The 16,347-nt window shown below is 46.5% G+C and overlaps 2 protein-coding genes across 2 annotated transcripts; one reads left to right on the forward strand and one right to left on the reverse strand.

Moving 5' to 3' along the window:
• The first annotated feature begins 1,663 nt into the window (after positions 1-1,663).
• LOC147961839 (uncharacterized) lies at positions 1,664-3,393 on the forward strand. Its single transcript, XM_087534560.1, has 6 exons — positions 1,664-1,741; positions 1,816-2,097; positions 2,175-2,380; positions 2,464-2,776; positions 2,861-2,959; positions 3,046-3,393. The coding sequence occupies exons 1-6, from the start codon at positions 1,664-1,666 to the stop codon at positions 3,391-3,393; spliced, it is 1,326 nt and encodes a 441-aa protein (XP_087390686.1).
• A 2,365-nt stretch (positions 3,394-5,758) lies between these two features.
• On the reverse strand, positions 5,759-6,398 carry LOC147961840 (uncharacterized). Its single transcript, XM_087532714.1, has 2 exons — positions 6,144-6,398; positions 5,759-6,067 (listed from the first exon to the last, which is right to left on the reverse strand). Exons 1-2 carry the CDS (start codon positions 6,396-6,398, stop codon positions 5,759-5,761), a joined length of 564 nt encoding a protein of 187 aa, XP_087388840.1.
• Positions 6,399-16,347: the final 9,949 nt, after the last annotated feature.

The following is a 16,347-nucleotide window of genomic DNA, read 5'->3' on the forward strand; positions in this document are numbered from 1 at the left end:
AGAACTATTCTAACTTATTTTTTGAGAAACACCTATAGTTTTATTCATACTCGTAACAATTATAGATACACTGATTTGGACCTGACATTCAAGAAAATACAAAGTAACTCCTATGACTAAGAATTACAACGAAATCTCTTTGATAGACCTCTTTGGGAGACGCCAACATCCCTAGCGTCTGGGTTGCGAACCAGACGCCAGGAACCCTGGCGTCTGGCCCCTGGCCCGCACTGCCCGCCTGCCCGTTGACCTGCTGACGTGGCAAAGGGGCCAGACGTCAAGAACCCTGGCGTCTGGCCCTGGTAGGTTAAACACCACGCGCGGGCCGAGCCCACCCATCCCCAACCTCTCCCTGGCGGCGGCCGTAGGCAAGAACAGAGGCAGTTTTCTCTCGCCCCTCTTCTCCCTCACACCAAATCCCCCCTTAATCTACTCCATCCTCCATCCAAATTTGTGGATCTGAGGCCCCCAAGCATCCTTGAGGTATTCTCTCCCATTCCCTCCAATTTGTTTTGATTAGAACATCTCTTTTTGGTTGCATTATTCATCATTGGGAGATGTTAGATGAGTACTCGTTGTTTTTGTTTTTGTATATTTTGTGTAGTTGTTAGATGGTATACTTGATTTGTAGATAGTAGATGATGTGTTGTTGAATATGTATGCAATTTGAAATTGTTTGGTTCATATGTAGATTATCCTATTGTTGGGTTGTATAAATTAGATGTTATGTATTTGCATATGTTTTGAATAGGAGTGTTTTAAGGGAGAGAGAGATGTTGCATATGATGAAATTGTGCATATGGTTATGTCACACCATATTGTTTGAGAATGTTATTTGATTGAAAGATGATGTGCATATATTTGAGAAGAATGATGTGGTCATATGGAAAAAAGAATGCATGACTTGGAGAAGGAAATTGTATTGTTTGATATTGTTCATGTATTCATAGATGTTTGTGATTTGTTTTGTAGGATGGCGGATGATGATGGACCTTGGTATGCCGGATTAATCGATGAGTGGGATAAGGAGCATCGTGCTCGTGCCATTGAGAACGGAGAGGTAAGAAGCAAGACTTATCAATTTTCGTTGTTTCTCATTTGTGTTCTTATATTGATTAAAACATCACTTTATTTGCAGCTTGTAGTTGCTATGCGCATGAGGGGTCATTCCGCTGATGACTTTACTTACGACCCGCGGTACGAACCTTACATTCGGAGATTGGGTCTTCTCCCGTTCGTGTTGCAGTTTAAGAGACGCGCTCCGCCGGTGAACCACGCGGCGCTGACCGCACTTGTGGATCGTTGGAGGCCGGAGACTCACTCGTTCCACCTTCCATTTGGGGAGATGACGATGACCCTTGAGGACATGGCTATGATAAGCGACCTTCCTATCAACGGACAAGCTGTTACCAGTCGTGTCAGCGCCGTTAATTGGTGAGAACGGACTGGGAATTTAATTGGTGTTCAGCCTGACGCCCGTGAGGAAGGCAAGGCCGATACCGCGAGAGTGAGGCATTCTTGGCTAAAACTGGTCAGAGGAAACACCAATCCGTGCCCTCAGGGTGCCAATGACGTGGTTGTGCAGTAGTACGCGCGGGCCTATCTTTGGTATGTACTAACTAAGGTAGTCTTCTCAGATGCAACCGGGAACTCGGCCCTCTGGATGTTCCTGGAGTTACTCAATAACTGGGATACCCAGTATAGCTGGGGTTCGGCCGCACTAGCATATTTGTATCGTCAGGTAAGAGATATTTGCAACCATTTAACTTGCATTTGTCATGCGCCTCCATATCTAACATGTTTGTTTAATTGCAGCTTGACTTGGCGTGTCGCAGGAAGGGAGATACATCCTCATTGGCTGGGCTTGTTTGGAGCCTATCCGTGTGGATGTGGGAGCGGATCCCGGTTGGACGGCCCGATATCAAGAACCCCAACATGGCAAACCCACGGGGTAATCATGACGGGCTGCATGATGATGATCCATATCGGCGCCCTATGCTTGCTTACTATTGGGAACAAGTGACAGTGTACACAGGAAGCTCGCATGTGCGATACAAGTGCTATATGAACGAGCTGGACACCTTGACTGCTGAGCAGGTATAGAGAAGTTCGATGAGACCAAATTTAGTCAAGAATAAAACTTGTATCTAACAATGTATCTCTTTGTTTTGCAGGTACATTGGTTGCCTTATATGGAAGATCGTGACTATGATCTTAATGAGATGTGCATGCATGATAGCCATCTTTGGCGGGCGAGGTGCCCAATGATATGCTTCTTCGCAGTCGAGTGGCACTATGTAGACTGTGTGGCAAGACAATTTGGAAGAAGACAAGGTATTCCAATTGAGGAGAGCAACGAGGAAACGCTATCTCTGCATCGGTGAGCAAGCATGCCTTGAGTATGTAGTAGAGCATTGAATAAGTCTATGTTTGCTAATGCTTTGTCCCGTGCATCATTTTTAGGTTCGATCGAAGGAACAATCAAGATATATCGGATTGGGCAAACAAACACCGTGCATGGATAGAAATTTGGAATCAAAGAGACACGTTAGTGCAATCAGAGAATAGACCTCACAATCAGTCAGCATATCAGAAGTATCAAGTGTGGTATGCGGATCGTTACCGGTTAAAGCTAAAGCATGGTTGGACTCACGAGGAGTGGTCGGAGTTGGTGTCTAAAGACCCGGAGACTGCAGAAGGTTATCATACCTTCAACACGGCCGTGAGAGACACCAGAGGGGCTCACGTTGACTATGCACCGATGCATGACGAAATGGTAGTCTGTTTGACCTATTCTAATAAACTTGCATCATGTTGTCTTCTTTGAAATACATAAGTTTGGTGTGTTCATGAATTGCAGGGCAGAGAGTTGCTTCTGTGCGTCAGCGATGCCAATGTTGCACTGAGTCATCCACCTGGTGGTGTATTATCTGAGAGGACTCTTAGGAGCACGATGGAGGTGTGACCAATATATTATAAAAGTTTTTTTTCGCAGATTATTTATTTGCATCTCATATCATAGCATATTTTGTGTTGTTGCAAAAGTTCAAGAAGCGGTTCCATAAGATGGCAGCAATGCTTTCTTGCCATGGTGCTCAGTCTAGTGACGTGTATGCACCTAGTAGCCGCGCCGCCAGAGCTAATAGACGGCGTTATATCCAGAACGATGAGGACATGGAGGAGGAGGTCCATGAAGAGGAGCCAACATATCAAGAGGAGTCAACACATCATGAGGAGCATGAGTATGATGCAACACATCAAGAGGATCATGAGTATGATGTTGATGCTCCACAACCATCACAGGTTACACAACCGACACAAGGCAATGCTCGCTCTAGGAAAGGCAAAGCCATAGCTAAGACGCCAGGCAAGAAAGGTAGAAAGAAGACATGAAACACACAATTCCATAGTCTGGAGTATCCTCATCAGCTTATCCCAACAAGAATGTAAAGATATAAGGCCAACATTGAGGCGGAGGAGGAGTCATACAACGAAGAGGAGGAGGAGGCTAGCGAAGAGGTGGAGTCTACACTTGTAGCACTCGTGAAGAGAGGAAGGAGGAAGTGAGCTTCTTATTTGGAAGTGCATGAACTAGGTGGCGTTTGTATGCATGAACTTGGTGTTGTGGTAAAAACTTTTAAGGTTGTCTTGAATTTGATGTCTTATGTATGCACTTGGTGTCTTATGTATGCATGAATTTGTCGTGATGAAAAATCCGTGAACTTGTTGTCGTTTGTATGCAAGAATTTGTCGCGGTGAAAGTTCTGTGAAATGTGCTATATTCTGTGTTCTATGAACCTGTCATATTATTATATATATATGATATCCTCTTGTGTGAAACAACAAGTCCAAAATAATGTACAGGGCCCCAGACGCCAGGGTCCTTGGCGTCTGGTTTGAAGTCAGGGGACCAGACGCCACGACCCCTGGCGTCTAGTGGTCGACTGGAAGCAAAAGCAAAGGCCTGGACAGCAGAAACAGGGCAGCCAGACGCCCTGGTGTAGTAGTTTTTTCATTTTGTTCATATTTTGTCACAACATAGTATCGAATGACATCGATATTTTGTTCTAGCAAACACCTATAATATCGAATGACAAACATTAGTGTTCACATAATAGCAAATGACAAACATTAGTGTTCACATAATAGCAAATGACAAACATAGTTATCACATAATCTCAAATTACACAAATAGTCTCGAATGAGAAGTTCATCACATACAATGTCTCGAATGATATAAGTAGTTCATGACCACGATGGTACTCCACGATAGTTGAAACGACATGAACATCACATATAACTCGGTTTCCTGTAGCAATGCAAGTCAATAACCCTTTTCCATCCCTATTCTTGCATCATTTCTTGAATCTTGTCATCATCAGTTATGTCAACCAATTTTATTTCCCCGGGGCCATTTGACTGCTTCCTGCTGACGTAGTACACAAAATCCTCTTCCTTCAACCCTTGCTTCAACATGAATTTAGTCTTCAACCAATTGAAAGTGAGGTCCACTTCACTAACTTGCACAACACATGGAGACAAGCCTTGGACATGAACAACAGGGCTAAGCACCCACTGAGTACCCTTAGCCATCTACAACACACAAATCTCTTAGTACCTAACCTATGATACATTAAACCACGAGGAAAACAAACTAGGGTTTACACAAAACTATGATACATTAAACCAACCAAAAAATGGGGGTGGAGTTGATTTACCTTCTAGTTTCGAAATCCTGAAGATCCAACGGTGAAACCGGACCGATTCGTGAGAGATTTGAGGGGGTTAGGGTACTGGATGAGAGTGAGTGGATGAGAGGGCTAGAGGTGAGAGTGAGTGGAGATGAAAGGAATGAGAGGGGTAGAGGTGGAGATGAATGGGTGAGAGGGCTAGAGGTGGGCCCAAAGAATCTTATCCACTCGAAATTTGCTCTCTGGATAGGGAGCCAGACGCCAGGGACCTTGGTGTCTGGGTGTGCACACTTGCAAATAGGCAAAATGCTCTCTGGATAGGGACCCAAACGCCAGGGACCTTGGCGTCTGGGTGTGTTGCAAACTGGAAAAATGCTCAGACAGATCAGACAGGTGTCTGGTCTCCTGCGTGACCAAAACGAGCCAGACGCCAGGGACCTTGGCGTCTAGTCTGGAGACCCAGACGCCAGGGTGCCTGGCGTCTGGCTCTCTGGATCGGGCATCAGACAGATCAGACAAGTGTCTGGTCTCCTGCATGACCAAAACGAGCCAGACGCCAGGGACCTTGGCGTCTGGTCTGGATATGGACCCAGACGCCAGGGTGCCTGGCATCTGGCTCTCTGGATCGGGCATCAGGCAGATCAGACAGGTGTTTGGTCTCCTGCGCGACCAAAACAAGCGAGATGCCAGGTACCCTGGTGTCTGGTCTGGTCTGGATATGGACCCAGACGCCAGGGTGCCTGGCGTATGGCTCTCTGGGTAGGGTTTGCACACTTGCACATAATTTGCTTTTTGGATGGGCAAAATGCTCTCTGGATAGTTTGCACATAATTTCAAATAGGTTGCACACACTTTTAAACATTAGAAATCAAACAAAAATATGAACAAAGCATAGTTTGCACATAATTTCAAATAGGTTGCACACACAAGGTCTCTATTAACAAGTTCACACATGATGTCTCAAATGACATAAGTAGTTCATGACCACACACGGTCTCGAATGACAAGTTCATACATTAAACAAAGTCTCGACATTCCATCATCGACGCCGGTGCCTTTCCATTTGTCTACTGAGTAGTATGGGGCCACTTTCCCTTCTTGTCACATGCCTCATCCTCCTCTCGTGCATCGCGAGCCCTTGTAAGTTTTCTTGCCCTCTCTTCTTGACGAGCCTCCTTCTCTTTGCGTGCCCTCTCTTGCTCACGCTTCTTGCGCTCGTTCTTCTCCTTCTCACGACGCTCATGCTCCAATCCCCGTGCAAAGGACTCCTCAAACAGGCGCTGCCTCCGTAAGTAATCTCGATGTTGGTCCTCTTGGACATCTTTTGGTACCTCGTGATCTATCCAAGTGAAGTACTTGCAAAGTGGAGGAGGCGACTACATAAAAATCATGTTTTTGTTAGTAATATGAGTTCAAACTTGATGAGGTTTTTTGTATGTACACCCAACATACCGGTGGTATGTCATATGCGTTAGTTGGCCTTCGACGATCATGTGCATAGTTGGGACACACGAAAAACCTTTTACCTTCTGTCCATGACTTCTTGCGGTCCGTGGACACCTTCAGCTTGCAAACATCACCACACCAACATGGCGGTGTGGGCACATCCTTCTCCTTCTCCTTATCCAACCTGGCCTCCATCCACGTCTTCGGCATGTCCTCTTGGTCCGCGCACGCCGGCCTCGTCCTGGAACCGGATGAAGCCATGCCTACAAAAAGAACAATTGTTAGCACAAGACACAAAGAGATACATGTGTAAATACAGTAAATCAATAGATGCTAGGAATTGTATGAACAAATAATATACCATTATTATTAGACCAACCATCTGGATTAAGCAAATAGCCGAAGGCCGATCCATTATCAACCATTCCTTTCCGACCACTACCACCTCTAGCACTTGTGCTTCCTCTCCGACCACCACCATCTCTAGCATTTGTGCTTCCTCTCCGACCACCACCACCTCTAGCACTTGTGCTTCCTCTCCGACCACCACCACCTCTAGCACTTGTGCTTGCTCGACCACCACCTCTAGCACTTGCGCTTGCTCAACCACCACCTCTAGCACTTGTGCCTGCTCGACCACCACCTCTAGCATTTGTGCTTCCTCGACCACCACCACCGTCACCCCTTCCACCTCGTTCACCATCGGTGCCACCTCCATGACTTGTTTTTCTTTTTTGGTTTTCCTATTCTTGCATGTCCGCTCATTGTGTCCCCCTTCACCGCACACCCCACAGGAGCCTCCATGAAATGACCGCTACCAAATTGTTTCATGCCAGTGTATCCAGCCAGGTCATCCATATCACCCCTGAACCTCTTAGTTCTCCTTCTACCCTTGGTCTCCACCTTCAGAAGAGGGTCTGGCCTAATATGAGGGCCATGGTACTCAGGCCACTGTGATTGGTCCAAGAAAGGGTGAAATCTTGGCGCCCATGTCAACCTAGTAGCTTCCACATGGAACTCTTGCATCCGCACGGTTTTTCCATCACAAACATGTATGTTTCTCGCCTTCGCCGTTGTTATCAAGTGCGAGCATGGCCAATGATACTTACTAGGCCTCTCGCACTGGCACCACCGAGTCTTCAGACGCACCTCAAATGCAGCACCACCATATTGTCTACCGTCTCGTGTTGTGCCACCTGGCTCATCAATTTGATAGATCATTTCAGTTCTGTCGAATATGATAACTTGTTGCCGTGAATACTTGCTTGCTTGTAACTGCAACCATTCATCAACCTTTTTTCGGATAACCCTTTTTTTCACCTATCCATTTTGCAGTCTCTTCAGAATGCCTCTGAAAGTACTCATTAAGCTTGAAGAATGTGTACTCCACTATTGCAGTCACCGGTAATGCACGAGCACCCTTCAGCACATTGTTGAAACATTCTACCAGATTGCTCGTCATGTCGCCATATCGCCTACCACCATCGTCATGAGCGCGTGCCCACTTGTGCTACTCGCTTAAATTCCTAGTTAAGAAATCTTTTTTCCCTTCATTCACCGCTGCAAAGAGTTTGTTGTACCGAGCATCGAAACCTTGGGTGGTGAAGGCCACACATACATGGGTAAGGTCTTTGCTGAGCTCCTTGCTCTTACATGCCTGGTAAAAGTTGTCCATGAAATGCCTCATGCACCATCTGTGGTGAAGCTTTGGAAATCTTGGAATAACAATGTCCATTGCCTTGAGTATGCCATGGTGCCGGTCCGGTATGATGCATACCTCCCTAGCCCCAATCACGTTGTGCCTAACATGACCCATGAACCACTCCCAGTTGTCTTGGTGTTCGGAAGGCACCAAAGCAAATGCACACGGCAACACGTTGTCGTTTGATGAGTGCGCCGCTACCATTAGTGTGCCCTTATATCTACCGGTCAAGAACGTGCCATCTATAGACAAGACCGGATGACAATGCTGAAACGCCTCCACACATTGTCCATAACTCTAGAAGGCACGGTGGAACACTCCCTCGTGATCCTCGACCACATGAAACATGCCTGGGTTCTTATGTGCAATCGCGGCCAACAACCTTGGGAGCTGGTTGTATGCTTCTTCATAACCACCATACAACATCCTAATAGCATTTGCCTTTGCCTTCCATGCCTTCCCATACTTGACTTCATAACCAAATTGTTTTTTCACCGTCCGCATTAGAAACCTCACTTTCACAGTGGGATCAAAGCCTATGTCTTTCATCCATTTGTATCCGAGATACTCAGATGTGAGTTGACGGTGTGTCGTTCGAAGTCGTTTAGATGGCGGTTTGCACCTATGAGTGGCAACACAACTTCTTAACACCCATTCTTCGGTTTATTTATGCTTTCTTGCACGAACCTTCCATGGGCATCCTTCATGCTCACACTTCATGGTGTAACGCAACTTCATGTCGAAGTGCTCAATATAAATTGGCCTATGGTTCTGAATGGCATAGTGCTACGTCTTGAGCTTGCGTTGGTTTTCCCCGAAGAGGAAGGGATGATGCAGCAGAGTAGCGTAAGTATTTCCCTCAGTTTTTTAGAACTAAGGTATCAATCCAGTAGGAGGCCACGCTCAAGTCCCTCGTACCTAAACAAAACGATAGCTACTCGCAACCAACGCGATTAGGGGTTGTCAATCCCTTCACAGTCATTTACGAGAGTGAGATCTGATAGATATAATATTTTTGGTATTTTTGGTATAAAGATGCAAAGTAAAAAGTAAAAGCAAAGTAAAAAGCAAAGCAAGATTAAAGTAATGGAGATTGATATGATGAGAATAGACCCGGGGGCCATAGGTTTCACTAGTGGCTTCTCTCAAGAGCATAAGTATTCTACGGTGGGTGAACAAATTACTGTTGAGCAATTGACAGAATTGAGCATAGTTATGAGAATATCTAGGCATGATCATGTATATAGGCATCACGTCCGTGACAAGTAGACCGAAATGACTCTACATCTACTACTATTACTCCACTCATCGACCGCTATCCAGCATGCATCTAGAGTATTAAGTTAAAAACAGAGTAACGCCTTAAGCAAGATGACATGATGTAGAGAGATAAATTCATGCAATATGAAATAAACCCCATCTTGTTATCCTCGATGGCAACGATGCAATATGTGCCTTGCTGCCCCTTCTGTCACTAGGAAAGGACACCGCAAGATCGAACCCAAAGCTAAGCACTTCTCCCATGGCAAGAACTACCAATCTAGTTGGCCAAACCAAACGGATAATTCGAAGAGACTTGCAAAGATAACCAATCATACATAAAAGAATTCAGAGAAGAGTCAAATATTATTCATAGATAGACTTGATCATAAACCCACAATTCATCGGTCTCAACAAACACACCGCAAAAAGAAGATTACATCGAATAGATCTCCACAAGAGAGGGGGAGAACTTTGTATTGAGATTCAAAGAGAGAGAAGAAGCCATCTAGCTACTAACTATGGACCCGAAGGTCTGAGGTAAACTACTCACACTTCATCGGAGAGGCTATGATGATGTAGAAGCCCTCTGTGATGACGGCCCTCTTCCGGTGGAGCTCCGGAACAGGCCCCAAGATGGGATCTCGTGGATACAGAAAGTTGCGGCGGTGGAATTAGGTTTTTGGCTCCTGTTCTGATCGTTTGGGGGTACGTGTGTATATATAGGAGGAAGGAGTACGCAGGAGGAGCACCGAGGGGCCCAAGAGGTAGGGGGGCGCCCCCCACCCTCGTGACTGCCTCTTTTGTTCCTTGGAGCAGGGTCCAAGTCTCCCGGGTCACGTTCGGTGAGAAAATCACGTTCCTGAAGGTTTTATTCCGTTTGGACTCCGTTTGATATTCTGTTTCTCCGAAACACTGAAATAGGCAAAAAAACAGCAATTCTGGGCTGGGCCTCCGGTTAATAGGGTAGTCCCAAAAATAATATAAAAGTGGACAATAAAGCCCAATATAGTCCAAAACAGTAGAAAATATAGCATGGAGCAATCAAAAATTATAGATACGTTGGAGACGTATCACATAGTCAGCCAACCAAAACTTCAGCATAGGCAAGCTCAGAAACTTCACTCATTTCTCCAAATAAGCATTCTCGTCCTCATTCTCCACCCTTGGTTCTCCTGGATCAGGGCATGGTGTTGGCTCAATCGCCGTCATTCTCATTCCACCATCAACAACAACTTTATGGGCAAGGCTTAGATCTTTAAACAAGTGAGTTCTTTTTTCTAAGCCCGTCAGCTCAAAGTGGATTTGGTTTTCCTCCTTTGTGAATCCATCATCGTCCAACTGTTCAACTGGACCCTCGTCATCCGAGTCATACGCATATTGATGCCTAAAAGGCAAGTCACGATCCATGTCCTTTTGCGCTATGTACGCATCCAAGTCACCAACATCATTACCATGAAACCCTTCCTCTTGCTCTTCGTCATCATCATAAGCATCTTCATCCTCTTGAATTACTTCGTCACTAGCAATCACCTCAACTTCATTTGCTTGGCTAGTTGGTGGTTGGCTAGAAGCATTGGGGGCATACAACTCAACCTCATTTGCTTTAATAGATGGTACACGGGGACGTGGTTGGCGATAAGCATTGGGGGCATCAACCACAACCCTATGCTCAACAAGTGGCACCATTTTCCTCTCGCTCATGTCATCCATTGGGGAAGAGACATGCCGGTTCAAATCAAAGGTAAACCGAGGAGATTCAACCTTGGTGGCAAACAATTCAAGTGACTTGTCTTCCAATTGGGAAACTTTTTCCTTGTATACATCCCAATGCAAATCCGAGGTGATAGGCATACTTTTCAAGCGAGATTTGGCTCCAACTCCAACATCATACCTTCCTATTAACTTAACATCAACATTGGTGTCCATCCACTTTAAGACTTGTCTCACTGTCGGTGTCAAAACCGGCGGATCTCGGGTAGGGGGTCCCGAACTGTGCGTCTAGGCCGGATGGTAACAGGAGGCAGGGGACACAATGTTTTACCCAGGTTTGGGCCCTCTTGATGGAGGTAAAACCCTACGTCCTGCTTGATTAATATTGATGATATGGGTAGTACAAGAGTAGATCTACCACGAGATCAGAGAGGCTAAAACCTAGAAGCTAGCCTATGGTATGATTGTATGTTGTAGTTGTTGTTGTCCTACGGACTAAAACCCTCTGGTTTATATAGACACCGGAGAGGATTAGGGTTACACAAGGTCGGTTACAAAGGAGGAGATATCCATATCCGTATTGCCTAGCTTGCCTTCCACGCCAAGTAGAGTCCCATCCGGACACGATACGAACTCTTCAATCTTGTATCTTCATAGTCTAACAGTCCGGCCAATTGACATAGTCCGGCTGTCCGGAGACCCCCTAATCCAGCACTCCCACAGTAGCCCCTGAACCAGGCTTTCAATGACGATGAGTTCGGCGCGCAGTATTGTCTTCGGCATTGCAAGGCGGGTTCCTCCTCTGAATACACCACAGAAGAATTTTGAACATAAGGATAGTGTCCGACCCTGCAAAATAAGTTCCACATACCACCGTAGAGAGAATACTATTTCCACAAATCTTAATCTGCTGACATGTTTTGGCAACATGACATCATGCCATGGCCCGGTGCTTACTCGAACCATTTTCCTCAACCAGCTCCACACATAACGCAAGGCGGTTTCTTGAGACGTCTTGTCCAAGCAGAGATCGTGTTCCCCTAATTACGGGATTGTCATTAATACGGTCGTGGGTAATCCAACCGTGTCTAGGACTCCTAGATTATAGGCAAGTCCAAACGGCCACAGAGAGGACGCTTAATATTCACCCTCTTTATAAAGGGACAAGGTTTTCGCTTTTCCCCTCTCGTGCTCAATCGAACCCTTCCCCCGCCTCGAGTTCTAACACCCAAAGCCCAGGTCAGGTGCTCCGGATCTTCAATCATGTCCGGATCCAGCCTTCAAGGCCGATGGATGCCCTCCTCTGTCACGGAAGAGGATATCAAGAAGTTGAGGGAGGCCAGATACCTGACCGCCGAGGTTTCGCATCGGGTGCCTACTCTAGGGCAGGTCGTCCCTACTCCCGAACCCAACGAGAGCGTTGTGTTCGTCTCCCACTTCCTCCGAGGCCTAGGCCTCACTCTGGATCTCTTCGTCAGGGGCTTGATGTTCTATTACGGGCTAGATTTCCACGATCTACCCCCGGACTCCTTTCTCCACATCTCGACATTTATTGTCGTGTGTGAGGCCTTCCTCCGCATTACTCCTCACTTCGGCCTGTGGCTCAAGACCTTTGAAGTGAAGCCGAAGATGATCGAGGGGCAACATGCAGCGTGCGGAGGCGCGTCAATAAGCAAGATGGCAGGAGCTCCGTGGCTGAAAGGTTCCTTTCCAGAGGTGTCCGGATTATGGCAACAGGAGTGGTTTTACATCACGGCTCCCAGAAGTGCCAAGTGGGAGGCTGCCCCTGCTTTTCGCTCGGGCCCCCACCACAACTGATGTCATGGATTAGCAGAGGTCTGAGCTGGGGTCCAGCCAAGGACGTGCCTATACTGCAAAGCCGCATTCAAGATCTCTTCGAGGGAGATTTTAATTTGGTTGCGGTAATGCAAGTTATGCTGGTTCGTCGAGTCCAGCCTTGCAAACGCCGGCCCCTTCGCTTGTGGGAGTTCAACCTAGAAGGACCGCGTGCTATTCAAAGTTTCCTCGGCCTGACGCACGAGGAAATGTACAAGTCATTCTTCGGACCTCAAATAGAGTGTCCAGATACTACCGAGGACGTGGGCCTGAGTAGTAACCGCGTCGCTGAACAAGTAAGTAATCCTCTAGCCGAACACACCATCTTTTATTCATCATGACGTCATCTCTGAGAAATTGCTCTTTGACCAGGACTGGCTAACAAAAGCAAAGATGATTCGGTGTTCGGCCCCCCTCCCTGAGGGTTTGAAAAATCCGGTGCTGGAAAAGATGCTCAAGCTCGCACCTTGCCCGGAGCCCTCGAAGGAAGATACAGGGGGGAATAATGAGGGCGAAAGCGGACCTCCAATGCTACCTATTCCGACCGAGGGAACGAGCGCCTCCGTGAGGGAGGATAACCGAGCAGTAGTAGAAAAAGGGTCAAACGTGAAGCACATTAGTGCCGGTTCGAATTTGAGCCGGCACTAATGGTACCATTAGTGACGGTTCGAACGGCTATGCATTAATGCCGGTTCGTGTTGAACCTTTAGTACCGGTTCGTGCCACGAACCGGTACTAAAGGGGTGATGGCAGGCTGGCGTCAGGCCGGGGCCCCACGATCACCTTTAGTACCGGTTCGTGTCACAAACTGGTACTGAAGGGCTAACCTTTAGAACCGGTTTGTGCCACGAACCGGTACTAAAGGGGTCTGACCTATAGTACCGGTTTGTGACACAAACCGGCACTATAGGGCAATTTTCAAACTCCCCCCCCCCGTGTGTCGCCATTTCAGTTCTGAAAAAATCAAAAGAAAATGATAAAAACTTTAAAAAATAAAATCCTTCGAGAGGTAGTTATATTACTACATCTACTAGTTAGGAAAATTTGAAAACTTAAATTTGGACATGTTTTGCAAAAAGTGTAGGGAAAATGTAAAACGGCTATAACTTTTGCATACGACGTCGAAAAAAAACGTATAATATATCAAAAAATTCAGCACGAAAATCCGCATCCGATGGAGACCGCCTACGGCATGTTTGCAATTTTTTAGAATCCTCAAATTCCAAAAGGAAAAAAGATATGGTCAAATTTAAGTTTTTTTAGAAAATTTGTTAAATCTGGTCAAACTAATTATTCAAGAAGTATTAATGTTACTACATAATTATTCAAGAATATTAGTGTTACTAAATAATTATTTCAATTTTTTGAATTTTGGTCAAATCTGGTCAAACTATGGTCAAACTATGGTCAAACTATGGTCAACTTATTCAAGAAATATTAGTGTTACTAAATAATTACTGTTTTTTAGAATAATAGTTTCAAACTCAAACAGTGAAATGTGTGACTTCATGCTCAAGCTAAACTCCTGAGGGTTAATAGGATTGGCATCTTACTATTGTCAGGAAAACAACAAGTGCAGACTTGGAAATGAAGGAGAATAGAACCCGAAAGTTAAGCGTGCTCGGGCTGGAGTAGTGAGAGGGATGGGTGACCGGTCGGGAAGTTAGATGATTTGGAATGAGTGATCCACACTTGAGCAGTTAAGAGAGGTGATTAGAGACTAAATCACCAAATAATTCAGAAAAATTAAAAATCAAAAAAATAAAAATACAAAAAATCCAAAAAATTTTAAAAAACTTTAGTACCGGTTGGTAACACCAACCGGTACTAAAGGTCCCCCATACCAGGGCGCGAGCTCACGCCACGTGGTGGCACTTTAGCGCCGGTTCGTGCCGAACCGGTACTAAAGGGGCGGGGCCTTTAGTGCCCACCAATTAGTGCCGGTTATGGAACCGGCACTAAAAGCCCTTACGAACCGGTTTTAAAGCTCCGTTTTCTACTAGTGGAGGGGAGGAATCGGACATTCTCTCACCCCGGTGGAGGAAGAGGACTACCTCTGAAGATCTGGAAACCAAGGTTTCCAAGCGGGAGAAGAAATCTCCACCAGAGGGTCCTGCCTTAGAGAGTGCTCTTGCCGCACAGAGTCCACGCGGGGATCAGCCCTCTAATGAGTTGTAAGTAATTAAAAAGTACTTTAATAGTGGAGACATATTATTTAATAGTGGAGACATATTACCTTACCTCTGAGGAAAATAACCGAAGTATTTATCTTGTAGTTCGGATCTTTGCCCTTCTCAGCAGAGCTCGTCTTCGGGGGATCTTCTTCCGGAGATGATGGAGAGCGAAACACCTCCCCCGGACTCCTCCGCTCAAGAAGCAGGTGACCTTGAAGTGTCGTCACGGAGGCCTCTCCGGATCCGGTGAGGCCAGAAGATAATCCTATAGTTACCCGAAGTCCTCAGCGTCCGGCTCTTGAAGAGAGCAAACAAAAGAGTCCGACACCGTCTGGTATGCGGTCGGACGTACTGAGGGAGCTTTTGGAACGAGCAGCCATCTTAGAGGAACATCGTACATTGATGGGTACGGTGATGGAAAGGATTTCATCTACCGAAAGCGGGTTGCATGATGCCTTTGTGAGTCTACTGACGGGCTTTGAGGTACGTAAAATGATGTACATTTGTGATGGTATCGCATATTTTTAGGTGTGCCCTGTGTAGATAGTAGCCCCTGAGACTCTGGTTGTCGCCGAGGACGGCGGCAAACAGAGGATCGTAGTCCCAGGCAATAACCATACCGCTTTAATGTGCAGGTAGTGGGAGCTCCGGTGGCTAGCCGGACTCATGAGTTTGCCAAACTAAAGCGGCAACTAGATGCGGCAGACGCCGACATCGAGCTTGTTAACAAGCGGCTTGACGAGTCACTGGGTAAGTAATGTTTTTCTGGTGAATGTCACATAATAAGAGCAGCATGATGACAGTATCTTTAATATGTTGTGACTGCAGACGGAGCTGCCACCGTGGAGACCCTTCGGGCGGAACTTGCCCGAGCCAAGGAACAAGCAAGCATTAGTAATGCGGCTGCTTTGAAGGCAGCCGAAGAGTTAAGAGCCGAGAAGTCCGCGCATTGCGAAAGCAAAGAGAAGATGGCCAAGATGGCCGTAGAATTAAAAGACACCGCCGACCGTTGCCAGTTCCTTGAAAAAGAGAACCGACTGAAGGCAGCGGACCTTGAAAAGGCCACGATGGTGACCAAAGACACTCGCTCTGCTATGAGGGCGAAGAAGGAGGAGCTGCGCGAAGCCAGGGATATTGCGGCTGGGAAGCCCTTTCTGTTGCAGAGGAAGTTCAGGGATCCGCGGTATGGCCCTCTGGATCGGCTGTGGAGTTCGGCAGACGCATATATGGACTTGGCGGCAAGCGCTGTCGATGCGGTCGAATACTTCCGAGATCAGACAGATCGTGAAGTGGACAAGCTGTTCTGGTCGCAATTTAACGTTCCAGAGCGTCCGCTTCCCTTGACTGATCAGCTAGCCGAATGGGCCGAACTTAATAGGTTGTCCGGGCTTGCCATGAGGTCCGTCGTAGATCACTTGTGGCTGGAGAAGCCGAAGCCGAAAAGCTATTTCCGCTTAGTGCAGCAATTCCTTGGTGCGGTGCCGCGCATCAATGCGATGAAGAGGTCGGCGTGCATAGAAGGCTC

The sequence above is a fragment of the Triticum urartu genome, chromosome 7A (genome assembly GCF_056163025.1).
Source record: "Triticum urartu cultivar PI428250 chromosome 7A, HENAU_Tu73, whole genome shotgun sequence".
NCBI classification, from domain to species: Eukaryota; Viridiplantae; Streptophyta; class Magnoliopsida; order Poales; family Poaceae; genus Triticum; species Triticum urartu.